The 23,947-nt window shown below is 43.5% G+C and overlaps 1 protein-coding gene across 1 annotated transcript in view; it reads left to right on the top strand.

The window, feature by feature from the left end:
• Positions 1–20,670, top strand: part of LOC118156961 (muskelin-like) — a 28,598-nt gene extending 7,928 nt beyond the window's left edge. Inside the window, exons 2-5 of the mRNA XM_035311206.1 lie at positions 6,149–6,218; positions 13,385–13,527; positions 14,899–14,987; positions 20,244–20,670. Of these exons, the coding sequence (XP_035167097.1) occupies positions 6,149–6,218; positions 13,385–13,527; positions 14,899–14,987; positions 20,244–20,371 (430 nt within the window). The 3' untranslated portion in view covers positions 20,372–20,670. The remainder of the gene's footprint in view (positions 1–6,148; positions 6,219–13,384; positions 13,528–14,898; positions 14,988–20,243) is intronic.
• The last annotated feature ends 3,277 nt before the right edge of the window (positions 20,671–23,947 follow it).

The following is a 23,947-nucleotide window of genomic DNA, read 5'->3' as shown; positions in this document are numbered from 1 at the left end:
GTGGAGGTGTTTCTGCCTGGAACCAGGAGGAGTTTTATGTCCAAGTTAGGTTAAAAAAAAATAGTTCTGTGGTTGACCTCAGTTTGGACGCGAGGGGCTTCAGTCTGTTCTGTTGAACGTAGTCTTCTTTAAATTCATTCACAGGCATCAGTTCTTTGGGTGAATGTTTTACCGAGTGTGAAGTTACAGTGCTGAGGAGTATTAAAGAAGTGTTCGTGGCTTCTGTCATGGCTTGTATCTTGACATGCAATCAGTCTGGTTTCTGTGGATTCCTCCTCTGAGTGAAAATGCAAAGTGGCACATAAAAACATGGCTGCGGTGCTGTGAAATCATGGGACACCTAAGCCCTCTACTTGGCCTTGGTCAGATTTTTCCATGTGTGCGTTAGTTAAGCAAAACCGCTCCCAACAGGGCTGCGATGCTTCAGAATACAGCACAGGGACAGCACAGGGGATTCACCCAGACATGTGCCAGACACAGCTCACCTCCAACCTCCCTGTGTAGTGTTAGGGGGCTCCACTACCAGTGGAAGAAGATTTGGGAAGTTCAGGTTCAGGGACTTCTCTGTTAAATGCCATCAGTAGAAATCTCCGTGTTCCAATACCAGCTACACTGCATTTTTTCAGCAAGGGGCAAGTTTTCCTAAATTAAAACAATTTTATTACAAAGCGGCAGCGGCCGTTATCGTCCTGAACTCCAGCAAATTTTTACTGCAGTGTTTCCTCTATTGACTACAGATCCAACGAGCTGCAGAACATAATCTCCTCATCTTTGCTGAATATTGCAGGGTAGAGTTTGTGCTATTCTTAGTCTTCTTATCAGGCCTGGGATTTATTTCTGTTCTGGAAACCTCCACTTCAGTTGCCTGCACGCTGTGATGCTGTTGTTCGTAGTTTGTAGATGACTTCGGAAGCTGGATTTCAAACGTCCTTGAGTCTTAGATGTGTAGAAATGAGCACTTGAATATGAGAAGAAATGGTTCCAGGTAGTCTCGTGTGCACTAACATCAATTCACTGGCTGGTCAGCTGCAAATAAAATCATTATGAAAGCAGCAGTTCATCACAGAGTCAATGAGGTTGGTCAAGACCTATTCCGATGCTCCCAACATGGAGCCGGGACCTCTCGCTGCTCAGGAGTTGGGTTGCTTGGTGCTTTGATGCAGTCAGAAGTTGAGGCTGTGCTTTAGGGTTCTTGAGCGTGGCTGGAGCAGAAATTAATTACTGGGACGCTCGCTGTGCCAATACAGTTGTTGAAATGCTCAACTCCTGGCACGCCCAGAGGAAGAACCATCGCAGCAGGATGAAGGCATGAAGGGATGCGGGGCGAGGAGGAGCACCGGAGGTTTCTGTGCCCACATCATTTTGCACTTAAGGAGAGGTTTGTTTGTACCAGGGGCCTTTGTCTGTCTTTGGGTGGCAACGATGAAAGGCAGCAGAAGTTTAAAAACACGAAACCAACTGATCCTTGAAAGATATAATTGAGAAACTGATTTTCACGAGCCTATCTCAGACCAGAGCTCAGTGGTGCCTGTTTGGCTGTCTAGCGCAACCGGTTGTGATCTGACGGGTGCGTTTCTGTAAGGTGGTCGCTAAATGCAAGTTTTTATATGCTGTACTTGCCTAGCTGTTTTTCTTTTGACAAAAGTGCATTCGTAATAAATTGCACGTGTTTGTGAAGCGGCTGCTGAGAAGTTGGAAATAAATTTGACCGTTGAGTTGGCAAACCTCGCGACAACGCAGCATTTCAGGGTGCGTGCTTACGTACGCTATTGCCTCCAGCTTCCTTGAACTTACTCAGCAAGAGGTCCTCCCTTAGCTCTTCGTACTGGGGTTAAGAAGTCCTCTGTTAACTATTTAAGCCAAGCTTCAAACAAAAAATACCGTTTCTTCACTGTATCTGTGCACTGCCTAGTACTTGTGCGTGGTTTACTGCGTTCCAACACAGAAATTTCCATGTCCTCATGCCCTTCTGCCGTGTGAGGTAGGGAACTTGCACAACAGAAAGGAGAGAAACTTTGCAGTGAAATCTGGAAAGCTTTTTGAAATGCTTTAGGAGGGAGCTTGTAGATGCATCTTGCTCTTAAAACATTGTGGCTAGGCAGTTTGAAATCAGTGTTAATTAAAAGTGTGTGGGAGCTGCAGTGAGTTGTAGGGAGAAAAATTTCCCTAGTTGTTTCCAGCCCTATGGAATAGGGTTTAGGGTTTTTGGTGGTGGTTTTTGTGTATGTGGGGGGGGTTCTTCCCCTTGGTTAAGATTGTTCTAGTGTCTAGGCTGGACAAAAGCACCTCTGTTGCTGCTTTGTACTGGTGGGGCTGGAGGTTCCCCACGTTCCACGTGGTTGGCCTCATGCATCTTAGTCCTCCCTGAAGTGGACTGGATGGAAATTTTAGTCCTCGTTCCTAGTTACTAGTCTGCCCTGGAATGGTTCTAGGAAAAAATAACGTAAAAAAGACTTGGGCAACCCTGATGAAAGTACTATGTCGGTTTTTGGTCAGCTGCTTCTTGCTCAGCACTCCCACCTCTTTTTGCCATGTACTGTTGTGGTACCTCGTGGTTTTCCAGCAGGGCTACATCCGACTTCCGCATCCTCTTGGGGATGTGTGTGCCCTTTTCTGCACAGCTGCTCTCTGGCCGTGCCAAGCAAAGCTAATGTTTTGGAGTTTTTTATTCTTCAGGACTTGTTTCTAAAGTCATCGTCTTCTTTAATAGCAGCTTCATGAAAATATTTAGGTTAGGTGCAAATTATATCAGCCTAAAACCGAATTTGCCATACATTTTGCAAAGTCCCCTCCCTTTTCACCCCCCTTCCTCAAAGGCAAGCTCACCCCTTATGATTGTCACGTCTGAAACCACAGAGCTTTGCACAGCCAACTCCTCTGGAAGCGCCAAGTGCAGGGACATCACTGTAATCCCGGTGGAGATCGGCCCGCGGTTGGTGCAGCGTGTAGGACAGAGTTTGGGTTGGTAAATAGAGAATTTACCTGTTTCCAGCAGCTGTGAGAGCAGTGTGTGCATGGGTAATAAAAAGAAATTTCCCCTCGGTTCTGCCAGGAGCGTTTCAGTGTGGCCACAACCATCCGCTTCTATTGGCAATGGGAGCGCCTGCAATAAAACCTGAGATGCGAATAGCCTCGAAGGAACCTGGCATAGGGATTTAAGGCACACCCTAATGCCTCCACACGTTCTCGCTGGTGGTGTGCAAATAAAGAAGCTCCCTCTGCTTAGCTTTCGGTGTGGGGTAGGAGTAGCAATGGAGTAGCTGACGTGCCAGGCCAGCCAGTTCCTCCAGTACTTACTCCACTATGGGAGAGTGGCATTGGGAATTTATGCCAATGGATCCTATCCTCTTTTTTTTCCCCCCTATTTTATGCTGGCACTAACGGTAAGCAGAATCCGAGAACTGATGTGACTGAAGAAGTTATTTCTGCTAGTCTTTTTTTATTACGGCTGCTGGTGGAGGGAGGGGGAGGATCAAGCACGAGTGGGTGGACTAGTCCCTCTTGGCAGCGCTGTAGATTTATGCTAGACTAGCTCTTGTATCTACAGCTTCTGATTATGAATTATCTCAAACCACATTTAATGAGTTCCCTTTTTTTCATGGAGAAAGCCGGCACAACGGTATCGGTACGTGGAGTAGCTCAAGGGCTTACAAATACCTCTTTTTAACGTCTCATGAAAATTGCGTGGATGGTCATGGGGTTGGTGGAGTTTGCACTTCTGAAGTTCCTCAGAGGTTGTAATTGAGGTGTCACATCTGGGAAGCCTGACTCTAGGTTCCGTGTAGGATTTCTGCGGTGTCCGGAGTGAAGGCTTTACGTGGCAAGAGGCATCTGTCACTAGGAGATGTTTGTTTCTTGCTGTCTCAGGAATGCCTGAACTCCTCCAAGTATTTGAGCCCATAAATTTTCCCGAACGACCATGGTAGATAAACTTTGTACATACCAAATTCTGTCTTCGACGTTTGTTTAATCCTAATAAACTAGCAACCCATGTATTTTTAGACATATTTATAATGCTCTCGATGCTGCTGGCTTTTCTGGTTTCAATTTCTTTTTAGCCTTAATTTTGCGAGAGCTACGCGTTCCTCTTCTCTCTCTGCAGAAGGATTTTTTTTTATCTTGTCTGGTTGTCGTGAATGAGCTCCTCGTTGGTTGTGGCAAACTGATCTTTGACCTGGAGAAGCAAACAAATCCACTTCTAAAAATACGATCTTTGGGATCTGGCCCAGTTAGAAAATGCCTCTTTCCAGCAGGGCGTTATCTGACCGCGTGACGGTGCCAGCTCCTGCAGATGTTGCTCAATGTATGAAGGGCCTATCCTGTGATATTTAAACAAATGTAATATAAATAAAACATATTCTATAGGGTGAATTGTTATTTGCATGCTGGGCTGAAGTTTCAAAGAGGAGAAAGCCAGACAGTGTTACGTTTTTGTTTGCCTTCATGTCCATTAAGTATTAATACAAAATTCACATCTTCAAATACAGCTTTTTCTCTCTCTCTATTAGAAGGCATTAAAACATTTCAAAGTGTCATTTCACCTTGCCTGTGGCATGTCATGGCTGTGGGTTTGATTCTTCTTCCAAGTGCTTTTTGGTTTCTGGTGGTGACTTAGCACTGCGGCTGGCAACTTCTGTTCAAAATCTGCGCGTCTTAGCAGCTTCTGAATTCTCCCCTCCTGGGAGAATTTGTCCCTGCTGGAATTAGGACAGACAGGAGCTGTTTTCTTTAGGACTTGAGCTCTTCGTGCTGCAAACTGGATGTTCCCAGCTGGAAGAGTAACGGCCTGACCTTTCCTGTTCTGATGGTGTTTGAGCAAGAGGGCAGCATGTGGCCATCCGCTGCTCCCACGCATGCTCTGTGCATAGACAACTAAATCAGCTTCCATTGCTGTTAGTAAGTGCCCTGCTGTGATGGCAGCTAGCTAAAGCAGAAGGGAGGTTGAGTTTTTTTCTTCCTGCGCTGTAAAAAAAGAAGCTGTGGCACATGTCCTGGAAAGGCAGCCACTGGGTCGGCGCTCAGAGGTGCGCCCACGGTGTGGGACTGCCTGGATCCCGCTGCTGGTGTGGTGATTTGGGCTGCCCGATGTGGAAAGAGCGAGCTCATTTCTGCCTGGTAATGCTCAACCTCTGACTTAACCTCTTTCCCTTCCCGGCTTTCATACAAGCGTTTTTTTTCGCCCCGGTCCTTTGTAGTAATCCAGATGCTCGTGTTCTTTTCCTCCTACACAGCAGATGGAGATGGCATAAGCCTTTTGATGACTGCGTCCTTCTTTTTGCATAAGTTTTACGAGCTGGCAAGTTCATTAGTTGGACTTGGTAGAGCTTTGTAAGCCCTGTCCAGCAGGTGGTGCGTTGTTACCTTGCCAGCAGGGAACGGAGTAATTATATAATTTTAGGTTTTTTATTTTTATTTTTCAGTTTTTAATTTCATCTGGGAGGTGAACTGGGAAGAGCCTTACTGTACTGTTACAGGAAAGAGGAAGGGAGGTCCTTCATAAGGATTATCCTGATGAATGTGTTTTGTTTTGGCCCAAACACTATTCGGAGTTGGTTAATTACCCAAACGCTGTGCTATTTGAAGCTGTATGCAGGCAATTAAGAGATTTACTTTGCTGGGTGAAGAGTTAAACTTCAGCTTTCCCGTGCGTTGTTGTAGGCTTGTAGCTCGTGAAAAATACGTGTTCAAATTTGGCATGAGTTAGACGCTCATTTTCCACACTCCAACAAAACTTAAGTAGGTTAGCAGCTCACTCTCCCTGTTGGGAGTATCGCCTGCCTAGTAAGGGACGGCTTTTGGCTCGCTAACCGCCTTGCTGCTCATCGGTTTTAACCTCATTGAAAAGTTCCTACCCCGTCGAGGTGAATGAGACCGTTTTTTCCACTTCACTGCAGACTTGGGCCTACGTAAATTCATCTGTTTTACATTTATTTCACAATTTGGATTTTTGTTTCGCAACGTGAAATTCCATTTCCCAACCACATGGCTTGGAGACTTGTTTTAATGGGTCTGGGAGAAGCGTAGTCTCTGTCCAGCATTTTGGGGAGTTGCATGGGAGTGTTATTGATCTCCGTGTTTGACAGCTCTTACTGGTGATGTAAATACAGTGTGGCAGGTACTTAAATTACTTCTGGCTTCTCCTTTTTAGGAACATTTTGGTGGACAAGCCTAATGATCAGTCCTCGAGATGGTCTTCTGAAAGCAATTACCCTCCCCAGGTAAGCACCCGAATCTCTGCTCCTGTACAGCTGTCTTGTGCAATTTAGGTACGATGGGTTTTTATTTTAAATACAGTCTGTTACTACTTACACTGGATGCCTTTATAAGATACCTTCTCTCACTTCAATCCATGTTGTTGGTACGTTAGGTATTTACATTTCCAGCAACCTATTCACGATCTGTCAAGGAAAGATGTTTGCAGGGGAAGAGTTTCACGTTTCATCTTTGAAAAACCCAGTCACACTGGAAATAATCGAACCTTACGGTTAGATTAAGCTGCTAATGAGGCGTGCAGGTCCCCCTTTGTTCGTGCTATTGGAGACCGTTGTAGGCTGCTGGCCTTGAATCCTAGATCTAAGGAGCTTGTATTTGTTTCCCCTAATAGCACGCTTAGAAATGTAGCCTCTGTTAAAAAGAGACATGAACGTCACCTCTGCCGATGGTTAATCGGTGATTATTAGAATAGAATCTGTATTGATTTTTAGCTTCTAATTTGCCTTCTCATTATAATTACATTATTAGATTATCCAGAAAAATGCACTTATCCTTTCACTTATTATTTTTTTTCCCCAATAAATGTGTTACCCTTCCCTTTATGCCTTTTTGCTCTGGTCCCGTTTGCTTAGCTTCTCCTGTATCTGTTACGCTGGTGTTTTGAGTTCTTTTGTTGAAGTCCTGATGCACAGCAGAATGTGTTGGGGGTACCTCTCACACAGAGCTGCTGTGCACAGAACATAAGCGCATTTAATTCAAGTATTCTTCATGAGTTTAGCCTTGGGAATTTTCCTCTAGGTAAATCTTGCTTTTGCTGTGAAGGTGTGTTAAAAATCTGTACTCTTCACTGGCAGCTGCAGATCACAGCGGGGTCATCCCATCCAGTTGAGAGGCTTCCTTCCTAATTTTCATGATCATTTTCTATACTGCTGTCTGTGAAAGTGAAGGCTTTTTAATATGGGAAGAGAGCTATCTTGTCTATACTGCTGGCATGTTTCATAAACGGGCTTGTCAAGGCTGATAATTTTTCATAAGCTTTGATCCCCTTGATACCTCTGTGCATCTACCGCTCTTTTAATTTGATTTTTTAAAATATAAATATTTTGTTAAACAGCAAGGGAGTTTAAAACTGCTTCAAGCTATGGATTAATCTGTCTAGGAACTATTGATTGCAGAGTAATGGGTTTTGAGCATGTGTTGCATCTCACCGTGCCATCCCTTTAGTTTTCGTGCAGAAAACGTATTATTTCTAAGGGTTTTTTTGTATGTGCACAAGGCAAGGTTGGCTGTGTTGTAGCTTTAGACTGACCCAAGGTGCTTATAGGTCTGCCTTTTGTTTTCTTGAGGGATCCTAAATGTTTTGTTCTGTTCTTAAACTGACGGGGAATACATCTGGATGCTTTAACATATTCCCGTCCTACGCTTAAAGCTGCCAAGCAGTGATCCAAGTTGTGTCAAGCACGTAGGTTAAGCAAGGAATAATCAGAATCACTTAAATACAAACTACACAAACTTGTTCAAGAGAGATCTCCCAGTAAATTTGTTCATCGAACAAGGCATGAATGAAGATGCTATTGCAGATCTACTGAAGCCAGCCCTGCAGAGCTGGGTGCTGCCCTGCATGCTAAGCAAGTAATGTAAACCAAGCTCTTGACTGAAGAGTTAGGAATTAAATATATGTATTTATATCATTGGGGATATCCACACAGTGACAACTGAGATAAGACAGTGTCCATGTGGTATTTTGTGTTCTTTAAAGACAAAAACAACAAAAAACCTGGCCACCTAAGAGGAAAGGATGGTCCTGCTGGATTCCTCTTATTTGAACCTCTGTATCCAGCAGTGAGAATATAAAATGCTCCTTAGTTGTCCGTTTATTCAGCGAGCCCAATCCTGAGTGCTGAGAGAGAAGATGTATTTGCAGTGCCTTCTAATACATATTTTAGTGAGTTCTCATGCTTCTCACCTGAGTGTTTAATTACTTGTTTAAAGCAAATTTGCCAGTGTAACTTACCTGCTGTAAAAACAGCTGGGAAGAGGGAACAGGGAATTGAAATTTGCAGAAGCCTTCGTGCAAAGAAGGCAGTTTCTGCTGTTCCTATGCACGTGGAGAAACTGTTCCAAGTTACGTTGTCTCAGAGGTGACCAAAGAACTTCATGTTTGGTAAGATTTTGCTCAAGATAGTTTTTGCACCTCTGAACAGTGAAAGATTGCTACATTTTAAGGCAGGTAAAACTTTTATGCAAGCTTTCTGCTTCCTTGTTTTCACAAAAGCTCTTAAGGCAGAATCTCAGCTTGGGAAAACCTCAGCTGAAATAATAATTGACTGAATTATAGTTCTGGTGGGGAGAGAGGCTGGGGTGAGATTAATCGCTTTATGTTAGCAAGTGGGTATTTCAGATTCCAGCAATAATACGCACACACGCACGTTATTTTTAATCCCCAAGATAAACAGGGAGCATCCTATGGAAAACGAAGCTGTGAAGCGTTTTATGGCTTTTGTGTTGGCACCGCTTTGTTTCAAAATTGGTCGCTTTTACAGTGACGCACTTGTTACAGCGCGTGGGCGGCCGTAATAGTCTGGGACAGGAAGTGCACAAAAACTCAGCGCCATAAAGCTTGCCTTGTCTCACACTTTATTAGCTGAAGCTAAGGCTTGGACTTGGTGTGAGGACTAATGCCATTCATGCTCGCTGGCACACGCTGTGAGATATTTTAATACACTGCAGCCCCAGTCACTGGTGTCTGTCTCCTCCACGTGTCTCACCTTAATGTGAGGGTTTACAAATTCACTGCCTAGGTGATGTTCTGTGCTGCCTGAGTGGTAAAAATCACTCCCTGGTATTAAGTGATCCCCTTTCTTTGTTGACTGAAGCAATAACACCTCCAGGCACCTTGCTTTGGGAGCACTCCCCTTGCTAAGGTAAGCACGAGCCTGTAAAGCTCCGAGTTTGTCCAGTGGCCCAGGGAAGATCCGTACTTTGCAGCAAGTGTGGTCAAGCCCATACTAAAACTTTCTGAAAAGGGAGAGAAGAAAATGAAAGTGGAAGTCTGGATATTTGAACTACTGCCCCGTGGCTGTATTTAGTAAAGGGTCTGCCTGGCTTGCGGGTATGGTAGAGTTAAATCATTCCTGAGGCCATGAAAGCCACGAGTTATGAATGAGTGCCAGTGGAAGGAAGTGTGACAGCTGTTTTTCTGTTTATTAAACTAGATATCTATCTTCAGCCTTGGGATAGAATGACCCAGAAATTACATATTCAATAACAGACCTGTTATGTAGTAACCTATTCGGGCAGAAGAGGGCTGGTAGTTCTATTTTTGAAGGAGTTCTTACATGGGAAGTGCGAAGCAGCGAGGCTGGTAATGCTGAAGAGCTCGGCCCTGCCATCCGTGTGCGTCCCGACGGCTGCAGCCGTGGTCTAACTGGGAGGCTGCGTGCAGGAGAACATCTAATTACCCATAGTGGCTTGATTAATAACGTGCAGAACAAAAGGGTAGATTTTTTGTTTTAAAAGACAGAAGCTTAATTGCAAAAACATTGGGTAGGTTTGCCTAGTGGCTGCTGACAGCCCCTGCCGAGGATCTGGGTTATTTTCTGCTTTTATTTTCACATGCAAAACAAATGTCATTGCTCCCTAATTAAAAAAAAAAAAAACACAAAACAAGTTTGCAGCGCTGCATTGCAAAGGTTGATGAGCAGAAAATGTTAAAGAGAAAGAAGTTAATATAATGTGATGCGTGTCTAATTGCCCAGGCAGCTTGCACAGTACGGTTTGGAATCCGGTCGAGCTTATTTGATTCGGAGATGGAAAACTGAAACCAATTGTTCGGGGAGAGCCGCTAACATCCTACACATGCTGTAACAGCGCAGAATTTGTATCTGAGAAGAGCAGTTTTCCCCTCTCGATTTCCATCCTGCTGTGTAGATCATATCAGGAACTAATTTAAAATCCATTAATAAAATTTACACTCGGTTGTGTGATGCAGAAGTGTGCATATGGTTGTCATCAAATGGTAGCGCAGACCAGAGCTTCGGGAAAGCTTGGAATTGGTTGCAGCTCCCGGTGCCACGGGGCTGGATTCGCTTTTCTGGGTGCCTGTAAGCGGCTGCTGAGGTGCTGAAGCGCCGTACGTGACTCGCGGCGCTCTGCTCCTTGAGCATCTCCGCTTGCAAATGTGTTTAATCACCGAGCACAAGTCCTGCTCTTCTGATGCTTTGTAGCATCTTGTTTGCAAGGGCGGTAATTTGGGGCTCGACAATTAGGCTGAGGTTTTTTGTGCAGTTGCTCCAATTAATGTCAGCGCGCCGTGCCTCTAATGAACAAACACTTGAGCTTCCAATTTGGATTTCTGGAATACTTCCTGAATGCTCGGGTGTTAAATGCACTGACGTTGCTTAGAGCAGCAGGACTGGAAAGTGTTACATAACTCGGAGGTTACGAGGTTAAGTCTGTGGGGTTTCAGACAAGTATATATATAACTTGTTCTCCCCAGGCTTAATAAATAATTTGAACTTATGTGCTCTTCTGTCGCATCTCTCAAAGCTAGAGAAGATAGTCTGTCGCGTCTGAAATCCTGGTAAGAGTCCAAAACATCCCTGCAGCCAGCTGTTTGCAGCACTTGAGGCAGTACTTCTCATTTTTGCACATCTGTGAGATGTGCAGCCCGTAGCCATGGTGGTGTGTGTATATACATACATCAAACCACGCACGTGTTGATGTATTTTTATATATGTTGTGTAAGCACACAGGTGTATACACCCCCATAGCTATTAAACTACAAAAAGCATAGATAGGTTCAGGTAGCAGGCCACAGGCTTTGAAGCAAACCTCTTTTGGTTCCCTATCAGTGCGATAAATTCACAAAGAGGTTGTCTTGAGCCTCTGTGCCTGTTCGTAATGCCCGCGTGACTCAGCAGTGCTGGGATGCGTGGGAGCCCAAGGATGGCTGCAGTTTCCCCCTCCGTTGGTAGGCTCGGGAACTAATTGCTGGCCACAGGGAGTAATTGCCGTGCCCTGCTCCGTTGCAGACGTGCATGCCAAGGTAGAGGATTTAACTGCAGCCCTGGAGTTCTCTCCCTTAATGTAGGGTAGGAATTGAATAACGCAGGATGAAGAGCGTGCCAAGCTTCTGCAGGGTGCCTGAGAAAGTCTGTCTCCGCGACCAGGCATGAGGGCTGTGATTCCAGTGAGATTAAAGCACTGCAGTCGCTGCTGCCGGTAGTGCTGGCGTCACTTCTTCATCGCTGTGAGAAAGCTGCAGGGAGGGTACGGTGGTGGAGGAGGAGTTCGTAGACGTCGGGGTGTACTGGCTGTTCCGCATGGGAATTTTGGCAGTGGGCTGTGCCATGTATCTGGTGTTGCCCTTTTCCAGGACCAGCCTCTTGCTCATCCCTTCCTTTTCTGTTTCAGTAGTTTTTTTTTTTATTTATTTTTTTTAATGTAGAACTGTTTTTTTTTTTTCTTTAAGAAGTTTGGTAATTACTTTGAGATGAAAATATGGCTTACTGCTAGTTAAACCGACATTGGGTCCTGACACTTGGATGGGTGGCACAACGCTAAAAAGTGTTCATCAAAATACTTAAATATGTCTGGAAGAGCACCAAAACATGATTCCATTGCATCCTAATGCTGCTGATACTGGCTTATTTTCTTCAATCTGGAAAAAAAATGAATTGCTGGAAAGCAATTCCTCCTTATTCTCAATAGGTACCTGTCTTGTCTGCATTATCTGGGGTAAATGCTGTTTGGGGGAGTATTTCTCCTAAGCTAAGCTCTTTGAGGACCAATCCTCAAGGTTCCACATTTATCCTGATGCTCTCGAATGTTATCAGTACTGCTCCTGGGTTGAGAATTACATGCTTTATAGGGCCGTGGCAGAAGGACCAAGAAGTAGATAGCGGGTAAAGCTTCTTCTGTTGCTCACCCCAAAGATGCACTTGTAGTAGGGTAAGCTTGCCCCACCGATGGAGCTGCTCAGTTCAAACAGAGTGGTGCAGCAATGCTGGTATCTCCTGAGGGCTTACAGAAGCATGCAGATAACTGCTAAATGCTGGTGAAAGACCTAAAATACCGAATAATGCTTTGGCAGAGCCCCTTTTTGGAGGCAGGGGCCACCAGGAGCGCCTGTGGTGGGAGGTGTTCCACAGCGCCTCAGTTGTCTGCTGGGAACGTAGCCTCGATGGTAAGGTTTTGCAACAAAATCCAGGGCAATGAGTAATTGGGGTTCTGTGCTTCGTCTCATTTCTCTGCTGTGTGCTGCTTATGTCTGAGAAATTAGGGAAGACAGCCACCTTGTTTTCAGGTATAAATCTCAGGGTATCCTGCAAAGCAGGATGTCTCCAGGCTCCCTCAAGACCTGCTTTGTAGGGGAAGGTTAAATAAACTTGGTGCTCGGTGGTCCCTGATGGATGGTGCAAACGCTTCTCCGCGTATGATTTTCAAGTGGAATAGATCTTTTCCTCCAGCAGTGCTGGGGAAACTGGTAGCTGGGGCCTGAAAATAAATTATCTGACTTTGGTTTGCGTGCTGTGGGGGGACATCTGAGTAAAGGGGAACGAATGTTCAAAGTGAGAACATTTGCATCATTATATGTGCAAAGCCCTTTATTGTCAGCAAAGTGGTTGGGTTTTATTTGGGATGGTTATTAAGCAGTTGGCCCCTGTGTTAGCCACAAATCAAACATAGTCTGTGTTCAGTGGTTAAATAGTCTCTCCTAGAGAGGAAAAGTAATTTGATGTTCTCTTCGCATGTGGAACATGCTGTATTTATCTAATTGTGCATTCAGTTTAGGTTTCCTTTCAGGCTGGAGTGGGCGTTTGAATCATCGTCCTCCTTAGCTTGATCCTATTTGCCAGATTTCAGGAAGTCTTGCGTCCAACTTGAAGGAATGTATGTAAGCCTTGAATAGCAACGCTAGGAATAGGCACTTCAACCCCATCTTTTTCCTGGATAGATTTTTAAAAACCAATATTCCTAAAAAGCCTTTGGTTAGTTCCAAGAACTAGGGAGAAAATATGATAATGGGGGGGAACGGGGGGGAGGAATCATCTTAATTTTCATTTTTTCTGGCTTTATGACTGAATATTTGAAGGCTGCGTTGTTTCTCCCTTGGTGTGTTGTGCAGCCTTGGCTTTAATGTTAAAATTCACTTTTCTCTCTTCCACAGTATTTGATTCTGAAACTTGAAAGACCTGCCATAGTCCAGAGCATCACGTTTGGCAAGTACGAGAAAACGCATGTCTGCAACTTAAAGAAGTTTAAAGTCTTTGGTGGGATGAATGAGGAAAACATGACAGATCTCTTATCCAGGTAAGACGTGATTTCGTCAGCTGTGGTAATCAGAAAAGCTGGACCAAAAAGCTCTTCCCCTTCACTCCCGAGCAGACAGTGTAACACAGCTGTTGTTGTGATCCTACAATTAGCTGCCCCTGTGTTTGTGGTCAGGTCAGTGAGCAGCACTCCCAAAGCTTGCTCCAGGAAGCCTTCCTTATCCTGCCCTAACCACAGAGGATTTGCGGAGAGTGAACTCCTGGAGGTCTGAAAGAGCTGAGAGCAAGGTTCAACATTGCTGTGTTTGCGATTTCTTTCTTCCTTGTGCCTGAGGCGCAGTAGAAATGATTCCCCAGGTGTGGGTAACTTCAAGAAGCTTTTAAAAGCACAAGTAACCTGCCTATGTTAAGAACCTCCTTGCAGCTGTAAAGCTCTGGCTGGTCAGCTGCTCTGCCTTGCTTCAAATGGGTAAATAAATCAGATAAGAAAATAGAAAACCTTTGTTTTCCTTTTTTTTTAGTTTGATCCAGTAGTTGTACTGGTAGGGAGTAATGAAGGAGCCTTTTGGCTATCTGAGGCTGATCATGAGCTTCTGAGTAGTTGCTACCATAAATTTTCAAGGGCCTTTTAAGGGGCTTTCTGTTTCAGAAGGCGAAGTGACTTAAATATCTAGGAGTACAAGAGCAATGAGGAGCAAGAGCTAGTTTTGGAGGCCTACAGAAGGAAGCTCCACCTCTGGGGAACGTACCGGGGTACATGATCTTTACTCAGTTAGAACAGCCGAGGGGAAACATGGGACGTTCTTGTTGCAGGTATCCTTCAAAGCCATACAGAGACGAGCCACAACCTTCCCCGTCCCTGCCCTCTCTTTCGGTAGACCAGTCTTGCAGCTTCACTTTATTGCTGCTTTAATTTTGGGGGAAGAGATTTGAGTAGCATAGTAATTACCAATACCTAACGTCACGAGTTCAATAAAAATCCTTGGTTTGGGACCTGTTGCTGCATCTTCAGTAGAAATGGACCTAGGATTTTTGATAAGTTATAGTAAGTATTTGGTATTTTATAAAGTGTTGCTCATAAATGGATCACAAAGCACTTTGACAGTGTGATTAGTCGCTCTCCATCCTGCCCAGGAAAGCGTGATCAGATCGCTTGCTGAAGTCACAGGGACGCTAGCACAGACCAGCAGCATTGATCTGATGGCAGTTCCCCCTGAAACCACTAGCCAGTGCTGCCTCCCAGGAAGATAAGATGGTGGATAGCGGTCCAGGCATTGGTCCAGCACGGGTACCGGTGATTTATAGTAATATGAAACAAGCATCGCATTTCAGGCATGACCTAGATTGCATTTATTAGCTAGTCCTAAAATACAAGGTAAGATTTAGTAACCTTATTTATTTTTTCCCACAGTGGCTTAAAGAATGATTATAACAAAGAAACATTCACCTTGAAGCATAAAATTGATGAACAGATGTTCCCCTGTCGATTCATTAAGATAGGTAAATGCATTTTTTCGGCATTCTGAGTAGAAAATAATCTTTTCTTATACTTGTGCCAGTCTTGGCACTTGTGACTTCATTGTACTCAGGCAAAGTATCCAAAATAGCTGTTCCATTTCATGATCTCTTAGCTTGGTTAGATTGGAACACAGTGAAGTCCTGTTACTAAGAAATAATAGCTCCGTGATAGAAATCCTAGGGACTGAAAGCAAAATACTGTACTTTTCAAAAACGCAGTTGTTGAGCCAACTAATTACTGGAGAAGCTGCTTACTGTCCTACTATAACTTGCTATTTAGAACTTTTTAAAAAAACATTAAGTTAAATGCTAGTAAAAGTTCCAGCACTGATAACCTTGGAGTTTGAAGAAGTTTCTTCTTCTTTCCTCCAAACACGCTTGCAACATAAAGCAATAGCAGAAGCCTTTCCTTTTGCCTTCTTGCTGCTCTAATCATGACGTCTCAGTTCTGGCTAAAGACGCTGTCCAGGAGCAAAGAAGAAATATGCTCCGTGATGTCCACCAGGGTAGTTTCTCTGGTGGGGCATGCTAGGAGGGGCACTAATGACTGTGGCTTGTGATGGGAACTGGGGTGGCTGCTCTTTTCTTGCTTTGCGTGGGCCAGAAAGAGTGGGTGTCTTACGCTTGCCATTATTGAAGCTGGTTGGGTTTAAGCCAGTAGTTCGGAGCCTTTCATCTCTACATAGCTGAGTAGATTTATCTTCCCCTTCCTACCTGCTGAGATGGTAAAAGAATTACTGTTTTTACGCTGTTTAATTCTTTTTTTGTTAAAAAATAGAGCAAGGAGATAGTTGCTGAAAAATGAAATGAGATCCTGTTGGCTTAGAGGAATTTAAGAGCGTTTTGAAGAATTGGTTAATTCCTTTGCCAAGATTTGGATGACAGTGGCTGTGTAGGGGCTCTTTGTGAAAGTTTCAGTTTAGGAATCAAGTGTTTGTGTGCCATAAACCATGGTGTTTCCTGTTTTTAGGCAAGCGGAGAAGTGAGTTGTTGGTTGTTTTCTTTTATTTTTGCCACTTCTTTGGAAGCATCTGTAACACTTAGCTTGAGGAATCCTGAAATGGAGCAAAGGAATAGTTTAAGGCTGAGGTCATGGAAGTTAAATTGATTTTTAATGTATTCTGAAGCTTTCTGTGTTAGATTTCTGGGGGCGTGATATTTTATTTTAATGGCTAACAAGGAGCAAGTGGTTACTGGAGGGCTAAAGGGTTGAACAGAAAGATTCCGAGCTACTGCTCTGGATGTGTAAGTTGTATTCCTGCAATATACGTTGCGGGTATGTTCAGATGCTACGAAGCATAGCACGAAGTTGGAACTTGTCAGGAAAGTAAAATGTTGATTAATTCTACTACCAGCATTTTTTCTCTGACATGACGTGAGTGGGTATTAAGTTACATGGTTTTGTTGGGATGGGTTCCTTACTTAAGGAACATACAGTTAAGTATTCTGGTGACAAATATGTATATATTTGTCACTTGCTCACCAGTTATGGCTTGTTTTCTTTTTTAGCTATATTTACTGCCTCTCATTTCTCGAAGCTATTTTCTGCGAAGCAAATTCCTGTGTTAGAAGAAAAATCAAAATGCTTTTTTGACCAAACCCGGTTAATTTCTAGTTGGTTCCTAGCGTCATTTTGTTTATGAAATTGCGAGTGTTTTTTCTGCTGTGAAACAACTGTAAAATGATGTTATGAAATTCTGTTATTTTTCAGATTCGCAGCGTGAAGATGTTTTCAGTTTGTTAAAATTTCCAAGCTGCTAGCCAAAGTAACTCAAAATTTGCAGTACCGTGCTGTGTTCCTTGTAATGCTGCCAGTAAACACGAGGCCAAAATCTGCCCTTTTGGACTCGGAGAGGCTGACACCACACGAGTTACTGTTATCAGAGAAGCTTGCGTGTTTGGAGGAGGCATTGTTTAGTTCGGCAGCTGCTTGCATAAAGCATTTTCTTTATAATTCTGCAGATAAACAGATCTGTACGCTGCTTTAAACAGCACAACAGGGAGGATAATATATTTTTTTGGGGGGAAACAGGAGGAATATGACGGGTAGATCGGTGAGAGGTGGGGGAAAAGCTTCCTAAAACTTGCTTTGCCCACGAGACGTTTGGCTGGTAGGAAGCAGAAGAAGTAAGTTCCTTCTCTCAACTTCTGTCAAGACGAGGCTTGCACTTCTTGCAGTTTAATTAGTTCAACCTCAGTTCCTTAGCACCGAAATGCCCAGTTGTACAGCCTCCTGACCTACTTGACAAGTAATTTTGTGTTTCACGTAGCACCTCGTTAAAGAGCTTGGGAGGGGAAAAGATGTTTATCTGGACAAAATAGCGAAGAACGATTTTATGATGCTGTGAGCTTTGTTTCTGGCTGTTTGTTTTTGTGGTCCCTCCAAGCAGAGATTTTTATATTGTATCACTGAAAGCAGAAGGTGTTGTGAAGAGTGATTGCCATGAAGGAGTTTGAAGAAACTCTGAGTGCGGTTCTCATGGCAGTTTGTTACTAGCATGGGAGTTACTAACTCTGCTTCGAGGTTTTTGAGCTTCTTTTGTATTAAAAAAGAGCAATGCTCCTTTATGGATGTTTCCTCTATTAGTTGGATCAGCTACATCTGTACCTGCATTTTTCCAAACGTGCATTGTTTGTGTGACTACAGCTTGTAGATGAGGGACACAGAAATTAGCTTGAGAAGTGTGCTTGAAATAATTGTACTGTTCTGTGCCTCTGCTGTTTTCTGTAGTATGCAGGGTTGCAGTCCTTGCCTAGGCATAGCTTGCAATTATTGAGAAATATCCCCTAAAATAAGTCTTGTGTGGGTAAAAACAAAAACAAAACAAAAAAACACAACACTGTTTAAGTGACATAAATACCTTTTGCTTCTGTTAAAGGGCTATTGATTTTTTTTAAATTATTTTTCCTCTCTGCTGGGCACCTCTCACCGTGTGGTGACAGTTCAGCTGGGCTGAGCAGTCGTTTGCATTTCAGGATGGATGCAGCAAAAAAAAACCAAGCTGAGGTCACTTGTTGGTTAAAAGCTGGAGAAATACTGGAGCGGTAGGTTTCAGATTCAACACTTTTAATGGGAGCATCTTTCTCCCTCAGAGGTGTGTGTCTGTGGAGGGAAAAAAGCAATATAGCAAGGAGTGTGTAGAGTACGGTTCAAGGTGGACACCTCTGCTTTATTTATTATCTTTTCCTGGAAAGAGGCGCTAAAGCGGTAATGCTTGAATTTGATTTTTTAATTTTGTTTTCCCACCCAGTAAAGTCAACATCATGACATTGGCCTCAGGTTCACCGTCAGGAAATCGATGGCCTCAGCCCATTTGAGGTGGTCTGTGGTTTGGTTCGGTGTTCGAGTGCAAGGAGCTGATGAACAGATTGGGATTCTTTATGGCTGAACGAACACCAGATTTAACTTCAGTTTGGTCTGTGCATTCCGGTCTGAGGACAAATAAAAGGGGTAGCCCATACTTGTGGTATTTTCTCGGTCTGTCATCTTAATAGGTGGGATGCCCCGGGTTGTTTGTGAGCTCTGGTGTTTGGCTCTTTGCTGTCTTCCAGAGGAACGTGAGAAAAGACTTGTGCAGTTGCTGCTGATGCCTTTTTGTGTCTCAGTGCAGGGAGCGTAGCATTTTTTCATATAGAACATGCACCAGTTATTGCATCAGTCCCCATCTCTCTCTGGTAACAACTTTAAACTGATGCACTTGGAGGTAAAAGTAGTAAGGTTTTATGGTATTGAGATAGAATACCTTGTTTAGCTTTGTCCCATGGAAGACAGGCTTGGTTTTCTTTACCAGTTCACTTGTCTCCTGTCTCCAAGACAAACCTACTGGGGGCTGCTCTGAGAGCATCTCACCTGGAAGGCTGAAGGATCAAATAGCAGGAACTATTTGGGATGATTTGAGAGTAGTTCACATAGAAGTACCTACGTACTGATTTTAAAACCAATTAAGAATTGCATATTTGGAGTCTGTTCAGATCTCTTCTGAAAATCTGTTCTCCTGATGACTGTTCCTAGAAGTTGTCACAAGTCCTTAGCTAGAGGTTTGTAGAAAAACCCTTTAAAATTTAGGGTATTGTGTGTTTGAGCATATGCTTTGTGCCCGAATGCATTGCAGCAAATAAGGGATGTAGCTTGGGGAAGTATAAACACTTCTGAACCTTTAACAGGAATGACCTGAAGCCTAATTTTGGCTTTGATTTCCTCAGGGGGTGGGTCAGAAAACCCCTAGTTGAACAAGTCAGCAGCCTCAGTGGCATTTTGTGGCAGTTTGAGGGGTAACAAGCAGCTTCTCCGTGGGAAGAACAGTTTCTGTGGAAGGGAGGAAGTAGTGGACTCCACGCTGCTGCTGGTTACTACTCATTCATCTCCAATGCTATCTTTTCCTGTTTATCGGTTACGGTCAAATAGAGAGGAAACAGAAGCGTTTGAGAGAAGCCACTTGATTTCACTGCAGTTTTAAGGAGCGAGCGCTCACGTAAAAGCAGTGCGGGGGCTGCAATTGCTCTGAAAAGCAGAACAAACTCTTAATCTGCAGGCTAATCGATAGATCGATGCAAGATGTGGATGTTACCACAGAGAGGCCTTAAGTGAGAGGCTGCGGTGTGTTTCACAGGTCACTTCGTGTTTTAAATGTCTGTTCTGATAGCCGGATGAAACAGGATTAGCCAGAAAGCTGCACACGTTTGAGATTAAAAAAAATAATAAAATAAAAATTAGATACAGTTTTTAAACTGGAGACTGACAGTTTTCCCTCCTTCCCTCCTCCACAACTTGCAGACGTTCCTAATTTTGTAAAATTTAGAATACCCAAAGCTTCTTGTCTTCACCATTAGGGAAAATAATTGTTGCTGACAAATGTGAAAATAAATGTACTGCGAGGAGCAAATACTGTCTCTGGTATGCTCGTGATTCCCATCCATGTCAAAGCTTGTTGCCTCTCCGAGCTGTTTTAAATGATAGTATTTTTGCTCTTTTGCTTAAAGCGAGCTTCAGCTTTGCCATGATCTGCTGTGTTAATGTTGCTTAGTACAGGTTGCTTTAAATGACAGCTTTAGCGTGATGCGTGGTGATTTTTTCCTAAGCTTTCTTAAACTTAAACTTACGTAAAATCATAAGTACTGAATCTTATTTAACCTTCAAAAGCCGTCTGTTGAAATAGCACTGTGTATAGCCTGATAAGACTAATGCAATGCTTGTTTGATGTTGATGCCTCCTTTTTCTCCTTTTCCTTTCTTCTCCAGTTCCACTCTTATCCTGGGGACCTAGCTTCAATTTTAGTATCTGGTATGTTGAACTTAATGGCATTGATGATCCAGATGTGGTCCAGCCGTGCCTCAACTGGTACAGCAAGGTAGGCCCTGCATTTTAGGTGCCTGTTTGCGTGAGGATTTGTCGTCTCGGAATCTTGTGAAACTTCTCGTACTGGAATTATGTGACCTTTTCATTCCTTGAATATCTGCTATTGAAACAACAAACACGCGTAGTTAAAACTCAAACCTCATGGCTAGCTTGGACTCTGAGCCTTGTATCGGTGGGTTCTGTAAAAGAAACAAACAAAAACCGGCTAGGTAGACAAGTCAAGGAAAACTCAAAGGAACATGGAGTCAAAAGGGGACAACGTTATTAAAATAATTTGTTTTGGAAGGGAGATGAAAAAGATCTCATTTCTGCCTCTTGTTGCCTTTTAAATACTGATTCTGTTACCATACCAGTCCTTCTGCAGAGCTGTGTATGCAAGTCTAGAGGCTTCTGGTTTATATATGCAGCTTTTATGCAACAGGGGATGAGGTTGTTTAAAGAGATCCCACTTCAGCGTCTTAACCTGTTGCAGATCTTTGCACGTGTGATGTTTACCTCTTCCTGTCTTTTTCTTGAAAATCCTGAAACGGAGGGGAGCTGACGCCGCTGGACTGAGATGAGATGATTTATGCCGTTTGTCACTTTGATGGATGGCAAGTTTAAAGGGCTCTAAACATTATTTGTATAAGCTGTATTTAATTGAGCACAGCAGACGCCTGTTCTGTGGGTGGGAAGCTCACTCTCACAATGAGAAATCAGTTTGGTGCTGTTTTTTTAATGCCTAGATCTTCTGGAACAATTCATGCAAGTCATGTGGTGCGTTACAGAAAAGACATCCTTCCCTTTTGAATACGGCTGAGTCGTGGAGCAGCGTATCTCTGCTTCCAGAACGAAAAAGTCAAAAAAGGGGATAAAGACTGATGGTGGCTGTGATGCTGCTGACTGTGTTAGAGCTGTTATCATGGCCCCAAGGTTCTTTACCCGGCTATCTGGCTCATAAATGTTTGTACCAACATCACAAGTGACTTCGTGGAGGATTTAAAAGCAGCACTAACAGTCACAACAGAAGCTGTCAATAGCAGCTTTAATCGTAACATGACATTGTGGTCATTAGCCTGCTCATTACCAGTGTCCAGTTCCAAAAAGCCCAGCTGACACAAGTTGCTGATGGTTTTCTGTGCTGCTGCTTCCCGATGGTGGCATCTCCGTCATTTTTAACTAGTTGCTGCAAGTAGGAAGCTATGTTTTTTTAAAAGACTTTTTTTTTCCCTTTTCTTTGATGATGATGATGTCAACATCTGTTTTGTTCTCTCACCCCATGGAATCAACACATTTCACGGTCAGCGTGTCTGCAGTGATGGCTTCTTCAAGGGGTGCCAGCATTGTTCTTCTAAAGCTCCGAGCCCTAAAGCAGCGAGGCAGGGACTTAGTCATGACTGTCTGGATGAGTTGCCAAGCTTTGGGTGATCAGCGTGTGTCACTGATGTTTTCTTCTCTCACGGTCCTCAGGCCACTGTTGCCAGAGCCGTGTCAGAGGGTATGTGCTGACCCTTACGTAGGGAAAAGCAGGATTGAGCTCTTCCTTCCGTTCCTTTGAGGCAGTGTGGGTATTACCACGTGTGTTCTTGGAAGCCTGAAAATTTTGGAAATTGATTAATTATTCTCTGTTGTCTATTCTCTGTTGGACAAGAAGGTTCTACATGAAGTTGCCCATCCTTTTTGTGGTGTGAGCTTCAACCAACAACATATTCCACTCCCCCCAGGAACAGAAATTAGGTGCGGGAGATGAGGACAGTGAAGCAGCAGGCACGCTCCTCAGTTGGCTCCCTACTCCTGTCTCCTTACAGCCTGGCTCAGCTGACAGCCTCCTGAAAACCTTCCTACTCCGGTTTTACTGAAGAGCAAGCAGACTTTGGCAGTTCAGTGATGACTCTCATTTTTGGTTTTGATAATGAGCATTGAAATATTTTTAATTCTACCTGTGTGTTTGACAGTGTTAGTGTCTTAGTCTCATGCTCTCATTAAGATTTTAACCAAAGGAATTATTTACAAATTCAGATCAAAGCCATTCTTTGGTTTGTCATCTCTTTAAAGCTGCATGACAGTATGTAAAAAGGAGCCTTTTATATACTTTTTAGACACCATTTGCGTACAATATTTTTACATTTAGCTTCTGTAGTACTACTGTGATGCCAATCACATGCAAACTTCTACATTACATCAAGTGGCCAGCCTGCATCCAACAGTCATTTGATGTTTTGGAAGCCAAATCTATCAATCATGAGAGGCTCAGTGGAAATATACACAGTCTCAATTTTGTCTGTTGGCTGAAATAAAAGAGCTGAACGTGCTAAGAGCTGGTTATTACTGATGTACAGCTATCCTTTTCCTCCCTTGGCCCAACAAAGAATCTAAGGTGCTTTTGGCCTTCACTCACTCAAGTGAACGTTTGCTTAAAGTTAGTGTCTCAGGTATCTCTTAGAAAGGAGGAAAAAAAATCTCTTAGAAGGAAAAAAAAATCAAGAAACCCTTTTTTTATTATTTGTGCTGTAGAGCTGTGTGTTAGTGTTACTGTTCCTTTGCTGGCGTCCCGCGTTTTTGTTGGTACGTGTCCTTGGCCTTTCTCGTGTGGGCTGGGAACTGATTTTCTAAAAATGCAGAGTTCTGGCTATTTGCAGCTGTGAAATACTGATGGATTAAGAACTAAAAATACAGTGCATGGCCGTGTTCTCGTTAGCTGTTGCAGTTTGAGATTCTTGCTATAGAGCTTCAGGAGCACTGATGTGTTTTGAATGTTGGTATTAGTTTTAGGGTTTCTGAAGGATTCTGCTCACTTAAATGTAAACTGAACTTTCAGAGTGGCTTCCATTTAAGAACAAAATCTTTCTTCTGTAGTTTGATCAGTCGTAGAGGTTCTTAAGTTGGAATTGTTTCTGACTGCACTCGATGTGTGTTAAAGATGGAAATGGAGATTTTTTTTCAATGCCTTGGAACTTGGGTTTGAAGGGTCTGCATAAAACAAGTGGTTCTGAAGGTCTGAGCTGCTTAACATAACAATCTGTTGCTTATGCATATTGTTGGCAGCTTTGAATATGCAGTGGAGGATTTGGTAGGTTAACTGCACAAGCTGTAGTTCTTAACAGGATTTACTACTTTCTCCTATTTCTGTACCTTTATTTTTGATCTATTGAGGGTTTTTCTAGCCATCGCCATTCCCCCAGTCGAGTGAGAAACGGACAGCTTTGGCTGATCTGTAGCATGAAAGCAGGGGCTCTGCTTTAAGGCATGTGGAACTATTTTGAAGGTAAAACTTTGGCCTCATGTCAATACTTGCTGTCACGGATTCGAAACCCTTGCGAGCTCTGTGGCCAGCCATACGTTCTGCTGCTCCACGGCAGGAGCAGCGGTCGCTGCGAGTATTTCTATTCCAATGTTTCTTTTTTTTTTTTTTGTCTGCTTCTAGAAAAGCTGTGACCTACTTACTCTTCTAAATTATTTTGTTACATAAGAGTCATACAATCAAATTATGTAACGCTGATAGCGAAGGCTTTTTCCTGCTCCGTGTCATGGAGGCCTCAGACAGCAGGACCGGGCGGATGGGGGGGGAGATAATGGTTGCTTCAGACATCCGGGACGCTGGGCAGTC

The sequence above is a fragment of the Oxyura jamaicensis genome (assembly GCF_011077185.1).
Source record: "Oxyura jamaicensis isolate SHBP4307 breed ruddy duck chromosome 1 unlocalized genomic scaffold, BPBGC_Ojam_1.0 oxy1_random_OJ106645, whole genome shotgun sequence".
Lineage (NCBI taxonomy): Eukaryota > Metazoa > Chordata > Aves > Anseriformes > Anatidae > Oxyura > Oxyura jamaicensis.
This window is presented reverse-complemented; position numbering and strand designations above follow the sequence as displayed.